At 29.3% G+C, this 14837-nt stretch overlaps 1 protein-coding gene and 1 long non-coding RNA gene across 5 annotated transcripts in view; both read right to left on the reverse strand.

Moving 5' to 3' along the window:
- Positions 1-4985, reverse strand: part of LOC145297546 (uncharacterized) — a 41097-nt gene extending 36112 nt beyond the window's left edge. Inside the window, exon 1 of the long non-coding RNA XR_013870267.1 lies at positions 646-4985. This is a non-coding gene — a long non-coding RNA (uncharacterized LOC145297546). The remainder of the gene's footprint in view (positions 1-645) is intronic.
- Positions 4986-5908: 923 nt separating this feature from the next.
- LOC145297544 (UDP-D-glucose 4,6-dehydratase-like) overlaps positions 5909-14837 on the reverse strand; it is a 161902-nt gene continuing 152973 nt past the window's right edge. For all 4 annotated transcript variants that reach the window (XM_080143510.1, XM_080143509.1, XM_080143511.1 and 1 more), the window contains exons 10-12: positions 10380-10545; positions 8529-8685; positions 5909-6253 (exon numbers count right to left, since the gene is read on the reverse strand). In XM_080143510.1, the coding sequence (XP_079999636.1) occupies positions 6174-6253; positions 8529-8685; positions 10380-10545 (403 nt within the window). In that variant the 3' untranslated portion in view covers positions 5909-6173. The remainder of the gene's footprint in view (positions 6254-8528; positions 8686-10379; positions 10546-14837) is intronic.

The raw sequence follows: 14837 nt of genomic DNA on the forward strand, positions 1-14837 counted from the left end.
ATTTCTGGTCTAATCATTTGAAATTTGACATAAAGGGTATTCAGAGATAAGGCAAGCTTTTTAATCGATTTGGGTCGAAAATTTTTAGTTACCAATATATAAATGTATGTATGTTTGCATGTCTGCCTAAAACTTTTGACAGAGGCGACAAATTTTACCAAGATCAGTATCATTTTGAAGTTCGACCTTTTAGACGACAAATATCGGAAAATTTGCTAAAAACATTAATATCTTCACCTTCAACTGAGCCGGGGGGGAGGGGGAGAGCTCGCTTTGTTCGCCGATATTTTTGAAAGTCATCCTCTACTTTCGGTTGTTTAGCCTTAATTTAAACATAAGTTAGTTCTGGGTTGGCGGTGGTCGTAACAGCAAAAATGTCAGGTTTTTTTCCCCATTCTTTTCCTCCTTCGCGGTACAGGTTCGAGCCTGCCTTCCTACTACCACTTTTTTTTTGCTCAACATACACATCAAACCACCCGGGCAATGCTAGTATATATATATATATATATATATATATATATATATATAGCAAAAAGGTCACAAATCATAAGAAGCAGGACATTTCACCCCTCACTCGCAACCCTAGTTATTGCCAGTTCATTCATAAATTGAGTCCTCCACTTTTTTTCTCATTTATCTACTTACCCACTCTCTCCTATTTTTCTGGATCAAATTTTGTCTTCTGAAAAACTTCTTGGATTAAAAAGGTTGACATGTCAGCCATGGATAAATGTTGATTTTTGTATCTGATGCAATTATCCACATTTTTCACTCATTTTATGAACGTTATTTTTTTTTTTTTCCTAATAAATATAAGTGAAATATTAACAAATATTACGGATTAAAAGACGAAACACAAACAACAAAGAGAACAAAAATAACCCAATTTTTTTTAATTAAAAAAACAAAAAAACAACAAATGCAACAATATCTGAACAAGTATAATTAGTAAAATTATTTCTAAAAGCATTTTTCCAGAACAAACGTTTTTTCCCAAAGTTTTTACAAAATATTTTCTAAATCAGGATGGATTTTGAAAATTATTTTATAAAAATAAAAAAAGGATGCAAAATAAATAATAATTGTTTCATACCATTTGAAGATAATAAATTCTGTAATATATTCTTATTCTAGACTCAAAGCAAGATTACAAACAATTTCTATCTCAGCTGTTTATTTAAATGAAGGAAACTTATTGCTGTTCTATTGTAAAAGATATTGAGCACTTTATTTTCACTGTTACTAAATTGAAACCCACTGCCATCTTGCTCTCAGATTTTATAAACAAAAATGATACAAACACACACAATACATATATATATATATATATATATATATGACAAATAAATCTATATTCTAAATTAAAAGATGTAGATCATCTTACTGTTCATTTCTTTCATCATGTTAAAATGTTCAATTCTTGATAGCACCTGTTTCATAGTGCAGAAACAATCATAATTATATGTGTGTGTTATGTAAAAAAATGATATACTTATAGTATCAAATATTTGCTTCAGTATTTACTTTAATAGTGCTCAATACATGAGTCGAGCTTAGTGGATTAGAATTATAATAATAAACTATAATAACCAAATTTATTATAATAAAACAATAATATTGAAATAAAACAAATTCTAATAAAATAAAATAAATAAAATTATAATTTATTCTTTGTTTTATCATAATTTATTTTATTAAATTCTAATAAATATTCTAATAATAAAAGATTGTTTTAAACCTGAAGAAATTTGCTAAGACAGAAATGATTTGCAACATTGTAGTGGCCTTGTATAAAAATCAAAATATATTCAGTATTAATTTCAATAGTGCTCAAGACATTAGTAGAAATTCATTATAATACTTTCGTTTGAATAGAAATTATTCATTAAAGATTAATTAAATAATTTTGTTTCATCATTTTAGAATATTTAAAAAAATTTTATTTCTTGAATTCATATTAGCATTACCATTTACTGTGGAGAAGCAACATGATGTTCATTAAAAAACCATTACGTCTTGTTTAAGAGTAATAAAGGGAGTATTTTTTTGTAGGGGGATAATACCTCCTACTCGCTATTTACATGAATATTAAAAAACTGGAATGTAGATATGGATTGAATTTTTTTTTTCAATAAAATTTATTCAAAATAAATTTTTGTTGATGTAAAAACATTATCTAATATATGGCAGAACAAATCTTGTTTCCATCATTGAATGTATCAATCCACACTTTCGCTGGATTTGCTTTATATATTAGATTATGAAATAATATTGTGAATGGCTACACAAATGTGCTCATCTTTTGATGAATTCAATTATTCTAATAGTAAAATTTTTCATACAGCCTGTATGTATATATATATATTAGTGTTGGGACAATTAAAACTTTGAGGATATCCAAATTGGATTTCAATATTTTATTCGTTTAGTTCTTGTCTAAAAGTTAATTTTGCTCATATTAATGATGAAATAATAAATATTTATTGATTTTTTTAAAACTAAAAGTAAAACTATCATCGATTGATTACGGCCACACGTGTATTTTTATTCTTGTGAAAATATATGCACATATTACATGTTTTTTTTTTTTATTTATTTATTTTTTTTTGCAGTACTCCCCTCCCACTCTACACACACAAGAAAACAACTCTATATTTAGCAATTTAAAAAGAATCTGAATCGGAATCAGTAATTGTATCAGAATTGGAGAAAAATATTGGAATTGTCCCATCATTAATTAGTGATGAAAAAATAGTTTTACAACCTTATTTATTGCTAGCATTCCTAGACAATCATTCTACTTGAAATTGTTTTTATTTTCTTATGTATATATATGCATTTTAGTATATCTTCTCTTTATTACCAAGGTCACAAATCGCTAAGGCAATAATATACAAGTTAAAAACTGTAGCAGTTTATTTTTTGTTCTTGTAAAAACAAAAAAAATAAATTTTTTTAAATACTATTTATTAATTGTTCAAAATGGTGAGAGTTGCAACAGTAGTACAATAAGAATTGTAAATGGCAAACGTAACGTGTGTGTATTTATGGATGAGAGTATTAAGATATGGAACATCCAACCAGTGTTTGCAATGTAAAACAACAAAATTCATTTGTATGAAATGTTAGACGATCTTTTCTAATCGATGAAGAAACAATTCATAAATAATTAAAAACGCATGGATGCAACTTTAGACAAGTTCTTTTTTCAACCAACATGTCATAAAAAAAAAATTTCTTCTGGATAATATATTGGTTGAAAAAAGCATTTGCATTGAAAGTTTCAAACATTTTTGTTTTTCTCTAAAAGAAAAGAAAAAAAAATTGTAAAATCCCAATAATTATTGCATAGCAAAAACCTGAAATTATTTATTTTATCAGTAATTTGACTGGGAAAATCAGCAGAATCCTAACCACTTGCCTATCATCAGTCGGTTTAATTTTCACAGCACACAGACTCACTAAGATTATTCACTGCAAAAAAAAAAAAAAAAAAAAAAAAAATGCTATGGAAAATTGTTCCCTACACACAACATATTACAGCCAGATTGGTTAAGAGAATTAAAATTAATTAAGTTGCTTGAGTAAAACAAATACTTATACTCCCCTTCTCTTCCCAGAAAATGTTTAAATAAAAGATTATTTATTAATAATTTTAATCAGAAATTGTTTTTTTTTTTAATAAATTAAAACAATTAAGCCCAAAAAAGAAACATAAAATAAATTATCCACTTAAAAAAAAAAAAAAAAAATTCATTGTTATCGATAGACACGTAATTATTGAATGTCCAATGTTTATTAATAAGAATATTATTTATCAACTATTTAAAAAAAAAAAAAAATCACTAAATTATTTTTTTAGGGCAGATGTATATGAACCCGTCTTTTCTTTTATTAGAGAATTTTTATTTAATTCTTCGGAACAAATATTGCTTAAGCAATAAATTTTAAGATTATAAATTTATTTTCGAAAAAGAATTGCTAGCAGAAGGAGGGCGATTAATTTGCTACATAAAAAAAAAAATACAAAAAAATCTTTATGATGTATGTACCCGTCGCAGAACAAAAATGTCATCTTCCAAAAATTGTATAAATTGATCAAATAGATTTTTTAAAAATATATAAATCAATTTTTTTGACGATTTTTAGCCATTTTAATAGTAAATTATATCCATTACAAAGCTGATTTTGATCTCGGTAATTCGAATTGAGTTGCCTCACTTTATTTAAAACGAACTCTTGCTTACTCATAAAATTTGATTTTTTTTTAGTTAAAAAAAACAATAAAAAAAAACCTATTTTACCAAGCTACATGATATTTGGAATATGACATTTTTGTTCAGTTATGGGTATGTACACCATAAAGATTTTTATGCGTTTTTTTTTAATTTTTTAAAATTAGGTTGAATTCTAAACAAGCACAAATAAGTGCTGTAATGAAATAAATTCATTCTTTTTCTTTCACGACTACACTTACTCAATTGCAATCAATAAATCTTTTTTATTATTATTTTACAATTATTGATTTTAGCAATATTGATGAGATAAGGTTTTACTAGATAAAAAAACAAAAAACGCTATATAACTACTGAATGTAAATGTCCTGGATGGTCATTCTCTTTAGAACATTTCGATTATGAATACTTCATTTACTTTAGGTGTCTTTTGTCAGAGTTCATATTCCACAGTTTAAAATTCCTAGAAGATTCCCAAAGAAGGCTGAAGAGTACATCGACCAAAACGTTAAAATGGCAGCAATGAAGATGTGAAATGCATAAATAATACAAACGATTTATACACACAAAAAAAGATACTTTTAATAGTTTTATAATATAGAGTTCCTCCTACATCAAAAAAAAAAAAATATTAAGAAAATTCTGTATGACGTACATACTCATGAAAATAAGAAAATCAATAAGCAGCGATGATATTGCAACGCCATTTTGAAAACAAGGGAAATATATATATATATATATATATATATATATATATATATATATATATATATATAAAAAAGTGAGAATATGTGTACATGTGCGAGGACACTTCTCAACCTATATACTCAACAGATTTTTTATCTACAGACTTGAAATTGGGTATATAAGATATTCAGACATGTAGAAAACTTTTTAATCGGTTTTTATATGAAAAAAACAGGCTAAGGGTCAAAATTGAAAAATTGGTATGTGAGAAGGGGTTGTCAGATTTTTATCTGTTTACTAATTGTTTCACATGATGGATTCATTATGTTAAAAAGTAGGTTTGAAACCTCTTTTTAAAGATCTGTGAAGTCGGCAGATTGGTTATTGTACTTGACTCACTGTCTTTAGATTTTGGGTTTGATCTCAGCTCGAGTATTTCCTTTTTTTTTTTAATAATAATAATATTAATAATAATAATAATAATAATAATTATATTAATAATTATATTAATTATATTAATAATAATAATAATAATAATAATAATATGGTTTCGATTTCAGCTCAAGTATTTTTTTTTCCCTTACAAGAAGTTAACTGTTTAGAAAAAAAATATAATACTCGTATGCACATGTCTCAGTTTCTGTATGAACTAAAATATAATATGCATATTTTACGACCGGGCAGCCTCCTAGTAATTTCAAATCAAAATTTATGAGATTTTAGAAAGCCATTCTTAACATGGGGAGGGGGAGAACATTGGAAAATCTTATATTCGCTTAGAAAATGATTTTCTTTATAAAAATAAACTACTTGGCCAACTTACATGGTTTTTGTAATACGATAGATTCTTTCCATCACAGGTATGTACGTCATACACATTTTCAATATTTGATTTTTAATATAAGGGAAATTTCTGGACAAGAACTGCAAAATATTTTACAAACAGAAAAATATTGTAATTATTTGTGACGTGAGGTTATCAAATATGATATTTTTAGTATTACATTAAATTAATTTATTGAATTAAAAATATATTAAGAGTTATCTGTAACCCATTTTCACTAACAGTGTAAAATAAAAAAAAAAAAAAAACAAAACAATAAAGCACCTAACTATATAAAAATCTGAATGGACGGAGATGCATTCATGGAAATAGTTTGTTTCAAAAAGACAAATTTTTTTTTTAACTTAATGCACTTCTGAGAAATATAAAATTTATTGATATGTGTCGTAACTTATTGCGTGTGGGATTTAACAAAGAGATTTGGGAAATGGTGCAAGGGCACTTTCTGCTCCTTCCCAGTTGGTGAAATTCTTCTTGTACCAATCAACTGGAAATAAAAAACAGTAAAAAAAACAAACATTAATATATAGAAATCTATCAAAAAAATTATGTGACTATTTCACATTTTCACATGTACCATTTGAAGGTTAGTACTTTAGAAAATCATAGAATTTTCACTATTGGTACCATCTATATGCAAGATTACTTTTGGCAAGTTGTTTATATAAAATCTCTTTGGACTATTGTCATTCTGAACATCGTTTATATCCATAATACTGTGAAAGAGAGTTGAGCATGGAACAAAAATCTTGAAAATGACATAGACCAGATGTTCTACTCGGTGTTGTCCAGGATCAGTAATTGTAAAATTACAGTATTACTTTTGATAAGTGCTATACATTATTTTTTTTTTTTTTTAGACCATTGTCTTTATCAACATCATTTATCTCCATATCATCGTAACCTGTGGTGGGAGAATAAGAAATCAGGAATTGAATCCGGGCCCCGTTTCTTTTATTCTATGTTATCTGGAAGCAATAAATGAAAGACTGATAGCTTTGATCAATGAAGTACATTCTTCCTTCTCTTCTTATTAAACACATTAAAAGAGAGAGGAATGGGCTATGCATTTGAGAAAAAGTAAAAGTTGGGGAGCGAGAGGAAGAAACAGGAAGAAAGAAAGATTAAGAAACAGTGAGATGTAGAAGTTTTAAGATTTTATCAAAACATTTTTCTTCTATATATTTTTTTTTTTTTTTTCAATGGGTCCGGGCAATGCTGAGTAACCCTGCTAGCTAACATATAAAAGTCTATAAAGAAAATTATGTGGCTACATCTCATATAGCCTCGACATATACATTTTTATATTTATATTAATCGATTGACATATGCATTATTAATTGAAATCAGAATAATTATTTACTGAAATATTGTTACTGTGCACGTGCAACTGAGATTTCTTTGTATGTTCTCTTCCAAACCTTCCTTGATTTAGCATGCAACTGCTGAGTCTTATTGCTTTCACCGTTAGGGGTAAAAATCTATAATATCATAGCAACAAATAGCTACGGGCGTCAATACAGACATCACGCAAACCAAAGAATCCTAACGCACAATCTTCATGGGCACTGTGCAAAAGTTTCATTTGCTCAACCACAACAAAAACAGCAACAGAATAATTAAAGCCTTTCTTTCTTTTTACCATTAGAGCAGGTAAGAGAGAGAGAGAGAGAGAGAGAGAGAGAGAGAGAGAGAAACAGTATATTGAGCAGAAGCTGGTGCAAGTTTTTTTTTTTTTTTTTAGTTACACACTTCTTTTTTTCTTCATTCAGCTGGTGAAATCATGACTGTTAATTTCCTCTTCACATAGCTCCCATCATAAATACACGGCCGTTTATCAAAACCTCCACCTTTGTTTTCCCAGTCAATAATCCACAACAACAAGCAAGGGAGATCACTCTAAGAACTTAACACAAAGAACAGAATTCTTTTTATCTTAATACAAAAGAAGACAAATCTTTGCTTCAACACAGAAATTAACAAGGAGAACTTCATGCAGACCAGATATTCTTGAGTCATGATGCGTATGGGCATTGCATAGAAGTTTGTTTTGCTCAACAGCAACAACTATGGAGCACTATAAGTTTATAACTATTGAAACATCCTCTCCCAAATTAAAAGAAAAAAGCTTTAATATATATATATTTTTTTTTCAGTGGAAATATGTATTTTTCAATTATATTTCACTTTTTATTTATACCAATCCTTAATCTATGAAGCTCAGTGCAATTACAGAGCATATAACAAATGACAAAAGTCTATATTCAAAATTTCATGATGTTGACCATCTTACAATTTATTCCTTTAACTACGTTGACACTCACAATTCTTGACAGCACCTGTTTCGTAGCGCAAAATCATTAATTTAATTATTATATCAATCAATGAATCAGTTCTGCCCTAAACTCCTCAGAAAAATAGCAACTATCAATCTATGAAAATAAAATAAAATGCACTTGGGCATGATTACAAAATCAAAAAATTGGGAGAGAAGCTGCAATTACTTTTTTTTTTATCATGCAATTATAAATTTCAAAAACAGATTCATTGATTGATATAATAATTAAATTAATGATTTTGCGCTACGAAACAGGTGCTGTTGAAAATTGTGAGTGTCAACGTAATTAAAGGAATAAATTGTAAGATGGTCAACATTATGAAATTGGGAATAGAGACTTTTGTCATTTATTTGTTATATAATTTTGCATTAATAATTAGCAAAATTTGACGTGTGATAGAGGTATTTTTTGTAAATAACTTACTTGTTTGTGAAATTCCATCATCCCAACTGACTTTCGGTTCCCATCCAAGCTGAGAAATTTTCTTGCTATCAATGATGTACTGTGCATCATTGTAGACTCTGTCGGCCCCGAAGGTTAAGTATTTGTCGACGTCTTCTGGCTCATTAATATTCTTTAGCTGAAAAGATGAAAACACTTAAGAATCCAATCTTTTGCTACCAAATATATATATATAAAAAAAAACTAAAACAAGCTCAATTGAAAAAAATGGACGGTTTATTTTTAGCTTGATGACATGTAAAACCGCTATTGGATAATTTTCTGCCATCACTAAGCAGCAGAGCATTACCCTTGTCAACCGATCGATTGACAACCAGCTTTTGTAAACATGCAGATTCATTTTTTTTTAGAATTAGAAAAGATTTTTATAATCAAATTTTGTTCACTTCATTCATCATTTTCAATTCTATCTTATAGTTGTCATCGTTCAACTGGCAATCCATCCAACTCAATAATCACTTTCTTCTAGTGGCTTTTGCCCTTGATATATGATGATTTATCAATAATCCCCCCCAACAAAAAACATACCATCTTTTTCGTTTTTATTATATATATATATATATATATATATTTATATATATTAGTGTTGCGACTGATTAAGAAAGCAGCCCTCCTTCAGTTCAATTAAAATCGATGGTGAAAAAGTTTCATGCGGTGTCCGTGTGATCCTCTTTCTGGTGCACGAGTGAATAAAAGTTTCCAAAATATATATTAGTGTTTTTATTATATATATATATATATATATATATATATATATATATATATATATTATTGTTGAGACAAGGAATCGGAAAAAAAAAATCAGAACTTTTAGAATTTCAAAATCGGAAAAATTTGTGCCTATTTTCCGATGCCAAAAACAATTCTTTTGTTTTTTATTTGATTTTGTTTAAAACAAATTCGTCCAGTGTTCATACAAATGATAAAATAAATATTTATTAATTTTAAATGACGAATAAAACTGAAACCTATAGATCATCCCCTATTTTTATGTTTGAGAAACTATCTGCATATTTAACACTTGTTTTCATGGTAATCAGGAAAGATAACAATTCTATAGTTAAATATTTAGAGATTTGGTAAAGAATCAGAATCAGTAATAAATTTCTATCGACTATTTTTCATCATTTACCAATAACATCCCATGTGAATGCATCTGAAGACGGTCAGAGGTTACATCAGCCGAAACGTTGCGAGAAAAACAACCAAGATGAGAACAATAATTGAAACAATCCAAATAACACAAAAAATAAATTAGAACTTTTTTTCTTATTTCACTTTTTATTTAATTAAAAAGAAAAAAATACAAAAAAACTTCATGATGTATGTACTTGTCACAGAACAAAGATGTCATATTCCAAAAATCGCGTAAATTTGTAAAGTACTTATTTTTATATTAACAAAACCATTTTATATGATTATTATTGATTTTAAGAGTAAATTGTATCCATTACAAGATTTTGATCTTGATAGTTCGAATTGAGTTATTTCTTTCTTATTTATTAAACATAGTCGATCAAAAACAAAAAAAAAATAGTGTCTCGCTTTGTAATAAAATTTAATTTTCTTAGTTAAAAAAATACTTGATCAATTTACATAATTTTTGGAATATGACATCTTCATTCAATGACATGTATATACATCATAATAATTTGCATTTTCTGTATTTTTACTTTTTCTAAGTTGAATTATTAAAAAGAATTCATATTTCTTTCTTATCCCCCCATCCCCCAAGAAGCAAAGGAAGTATGAGTGATTCCTTACATTTGTAACGCAGACGAATATCATGAACAAAGCATGAAATAAACTTACCCTGTGTATCAGATATCTCGCCAGTTCTAAGATAGTGATTCCTGTTTGGCTTCCAATGTTGTAAACTTCACCAAGTTCACCTTTATGCAACAATGTGTTGATCGCGTGGACAACGTCATCAACATAGATGAAGTTTCGAATCGAAGAACCACTGCCATGGATACAACTACAGAAATGCAAAAAAAGAAAAACATTTTTTTTTTCTCCAAAAAAACTTTTTAAACATTACAAGGCATTTCTGTTTAGGATGAGGAGGAGGGGGGTTGTATTTTTTTTTTTTTAGTTATGTATCATTTTTTATATATGGATATGAAATTTATTAGTGGTATATTTTACAAACATTTTTGATAAAAAAAACAAACTTTCAAATATGCCAGGTGGCATCTTATCATGAACAAATATTTCTAAAATAATTTCTCATTTTGACATTGAATTCTAACAATTGGGGATATTTTAAGTGATACTGCACTTCAAGAGTCAGTCTTATGTTAGAGGGCTGGATCGTTTATAAAAACATCAACTGTGTCAAAGCAACCAAGGTTGACAGATGTATCAGATGGTATATATATCCTCTCTTTATCCATTGTTGACTGCAAGAGAGAGGAAGAATTCAGCAGTGGTGCTTCTTCATACACATCAAACATAGGTGTCAACTTGACATTGAGTTTCATGTTTTTCTGAATTAATAAATTCTAGCTATATATTTTTATAAAAACATGGTTGCTTACTTCTTTTTTTACTAAATGTTCAAATTCCAGCAACAATATCCCAAATAAGTTAAGATAATTCTCTGGAGAGAATTAATCACATCCAACATGTCAAACAAACTAAACTGTTCAAGCAATAGTATTGGCGCTATTCAAACCAAGAAATATAACTGTCATGTCCCTCAGGAGTTGGCGGTTCATGCCAGGATGATAAGAGCCCTTCCAGACTAAATTAGCCTTCCCATTTACATAAGAACTTATATTGTTACCACAACAGGAGGGAAAAGACTTTCATTCCTCCCTTTATTTGCCTAGCATAAGGCAAAAGTTCCATGAACAAAGCTTCTTTGCAAAGGCTTTCTTCTTGTGGAACACATTATTGCAGGAATGCTTCCCTACTGATGACAACTTGGTCCTCTTCAATCCACTACCAACAAATTCTTATCCTGCACTGCTTCACAAGTAATCAAATGCATCATTGATCAAGGTTAATACTGACAGTGTCCCTCATCTTTCAACCGATAACAATTCCCTCTTATTAACTTATCCTCAAGTGGATTTTGGCTTTGATAAGTTCCAATGTAATTGTAAATGAAATGGAATGTGCTCTGATGAACTCGTAGCGCTTCTAAACACTTAATGCACACACACTTAACTAACTTGACAAGCAGCAAAATTCCATGCCTTCACTGTAAAGGTCATTAGATGCTGGAAAGTCTTCTACTTTAATAGTTTCTTCTCTCAGACTGTTCGACATATGCCTTATTTGGGGTGAAAAAAAGAAAAAAAAAGGGCTTTTGATATGAGGTATGAATTCCCTATATGCTCGGATCACGTTGGTCGTGCTCTTATTGGACATTGCCCTATAAAGACTTTTAGAGATCAGTGTTATGAGGGTCATTAACCCTTTTTGCAAATATGCTTTATACATAAAAGTCAAAAGGATTGAGAATACTGTGAAGACTACAGAAGTTATCTCCCTTCAACCATGTGAAGAGTTGCTTCCCCTTGTCTAGGTTTATGCTGACATGTCTTATAAGTTTTGAGTAACTTAGAGTTACTCCCATTAGTATATAAAACGAGTGTTTATGTGTACTCGCTCTCTTCATCTGATCATGTACATAAAGACGGTCTCTGTATTTGTGTTAAAACTAAAAACATGTCATGTGTTAATTGATTTATCTTTTTGTCAACCATTGATATGGCTTCCAATATGAATGATATTTGAAACACGCAAGGTATGTTTTTTATTTTATTCATGATTAACTATCAAAAGTTATTAACTAATTAATTAACCAACATCTATTAGCTCTGATTAAGTGATTTTCCTTGATTTTGACTCATTACGTAAGATTTGTATCTGACATCTTTGTGGACAACATTTCAGATTGTTCCTTCTTACACCTTTTGCAATCGATCTCATAGATCTTCTAGGATTACCACCTATGGTATGCTGTATTTGCTGAATAAATTCAAGTGTCTTAATGCTATCAGCATATCTAGAATTTCTCATACATTTGATAAATTGTGATAACTTTTCATTTGAAGTTTTTAACTTTTTGCAAATTTTGTAAACAAAAGATGAAGTGACTTTTAGAAATTTCACTATTAAACCATTTGAATCTCGATAACTGTGTGCCTCTTCATTTGTAGTGTAAGGGCTGCCATTGATAATTTTGAAATAAGAAATATAAAGTCGAATTTGACTTTTACTTATTTTTAAATAGTACTATTAGGTAGGTTTGATATTTATATATCTGATAAAAAAAACATCATATTTGCACCAACTTAATATTTAATCAATGACTATTTACTAATTTATATCTATATACTTAACTAATTATACTTAACTAATTTATATTCATATACTTAACTATTCACTTATTACTTTCATTAATACTATTATTTAGTTCTAAGTTTATTAGTTAATTTTACTATTTCTCAATTTTTCCTTTCTGCTTCTACTTAGCACTAAGCATAAATAATTATGAAAATTTCAAACTTTATGGGATATAATGCTTCTTAAACCCCACAAACTGAAAACCTTTTAATATTGGTTATTGGTGAATTTATCTGTCATTTAATTCTTTGGCTTTTGCCTGCAAAAATAATTTGCAATCGACGAAATGTCTATTGTTATTTTATTATTGAGATGAGTAATTTGTATATTTATTTATTTATTTGTAGACTGTTATCCTCATCTTTATAGTTGTTGTTTCACAACGTCTCGGCCAACTATTGATCTGGCCTTCGTCAGGTGGTACGACGAGATAGGAATGCTAAGTCTTAACTATATCCTTAGTAATTACTGCTTTCCATAGTTGTTGTCATCCCACCATGTTTTGGCCAACTAATCCTCTGGCCAGCTTTAGGTAGGATTGAAACCGCTATCTTCAGACAATACTCACCTTGAACCGTAGAGTCAATGCCTCTATTCCCTGCGCAATGGGCTCATGGAACAGTGGATAGAGGCGTTTAGGATTAGTGGGCTAAAATGTGGTGAGACAACAACTATGGAAGGCAGTAATTACTGAAGATACAGTTAAGAGACTCAGTATTCCTATCCCATCGCAGTTAACCACCTGACGAAGGCCGGAGGAACAGTTGGCCGAAACGTCGTGAAGCAACTATGAAGATGAGAGATACAGTCCACAAATGAATAAAAAAATGTCACTGTTTTCTACTCTATTATGTAATTTTCCCCTTATTGTACTCCTTCGTTTATCGCTCTCTTTTTCTATCTTCTTGCATGTGCATATCTATCGATTCTCTCCACTTTGTATATCTATTAAGTTAAGAAAATTCTTGCAGAATTCTTAATTTTGATTTCAAATAAATTTTCGTTCTAACACCTTTACTTTATATATCATTTTTAAAAAAAGTGTTTTTCGCTCTATCTAATTACCATCATTTTTCAAACAATTATCTTCTTTTCAGAATGTTGAATACGGTAGAACTTCGGAATACAGTGTTAAAAATTAGTAACAAAATACAGTACAGTATATAATACGCATGCATATAATCAAATAACATTATAAATAACACCATAAAGCGGGGCAAATACCATAACCAGGAGCCGGAAAAACATTGTATTCCACATCGCCATATCCTTGCGCCAACTGCATCCCGGGGTTCTACTATACAAGATGTTAAAAAAAAAAAAAAAAGAAGCAAATTCACACAACTTTCTTATTTCAATTCAAGCTAGGCTGAAAAGCTGCTGAAACAGTTCACGATATCAGCAAAGCGTTTGGCCCAGGAACCACTACTGAATGCACAGCACAATGGTGGTTTAAGAAATTTCGTGGTGGTGACAAGAGTTTTGAAGATGATGAGTGTAGTGATTGGCCATCAGATGTTGACAATGATCAATTAAGAGCCTTAGTCAAAACCAATCCATGCACAATTGTTCAAGAACTTGCTTTTTAATTAGATGGATAAATAATTTTCAACCACTTTAGAACTTGATAAATGGGTGCCTCATGAATTGAATGACAACCAAAAGAAACGCCATTATGAAGTGTCATTTTCCATTCTTTTATGCAACAGGAATGACCCGTTTCTCGACTGGGTTGTGACTTGCGATGAAAAGTGGGTTCTTTATGAAAACTTGCAATTCAATATTTCCATTTTTGCTCTAATAATGAAGACGCACCAAATGTTCTAATCCGTTACTGATTGTAATCTATGTAATTATAAAACTAAAATGATCTTGTAACGGGTGTTGTAACCCACATCCGGTTTACAACTT

The sequence above is a fragment of the Euprymna scolopes genome, chromosome 18 (genome assembly GCF_053919585.1).
Source record: "Euprymna scolopes isolate OS-2025 chromosome 18, ASM5391958v1, whole genome shotgun sequence".
NCBI lineage: Eukaryota > Metazoa > Mollusca > Cephalopoda > Sepiida > Sepiolidae > Euprymna > Euprymna scolopes.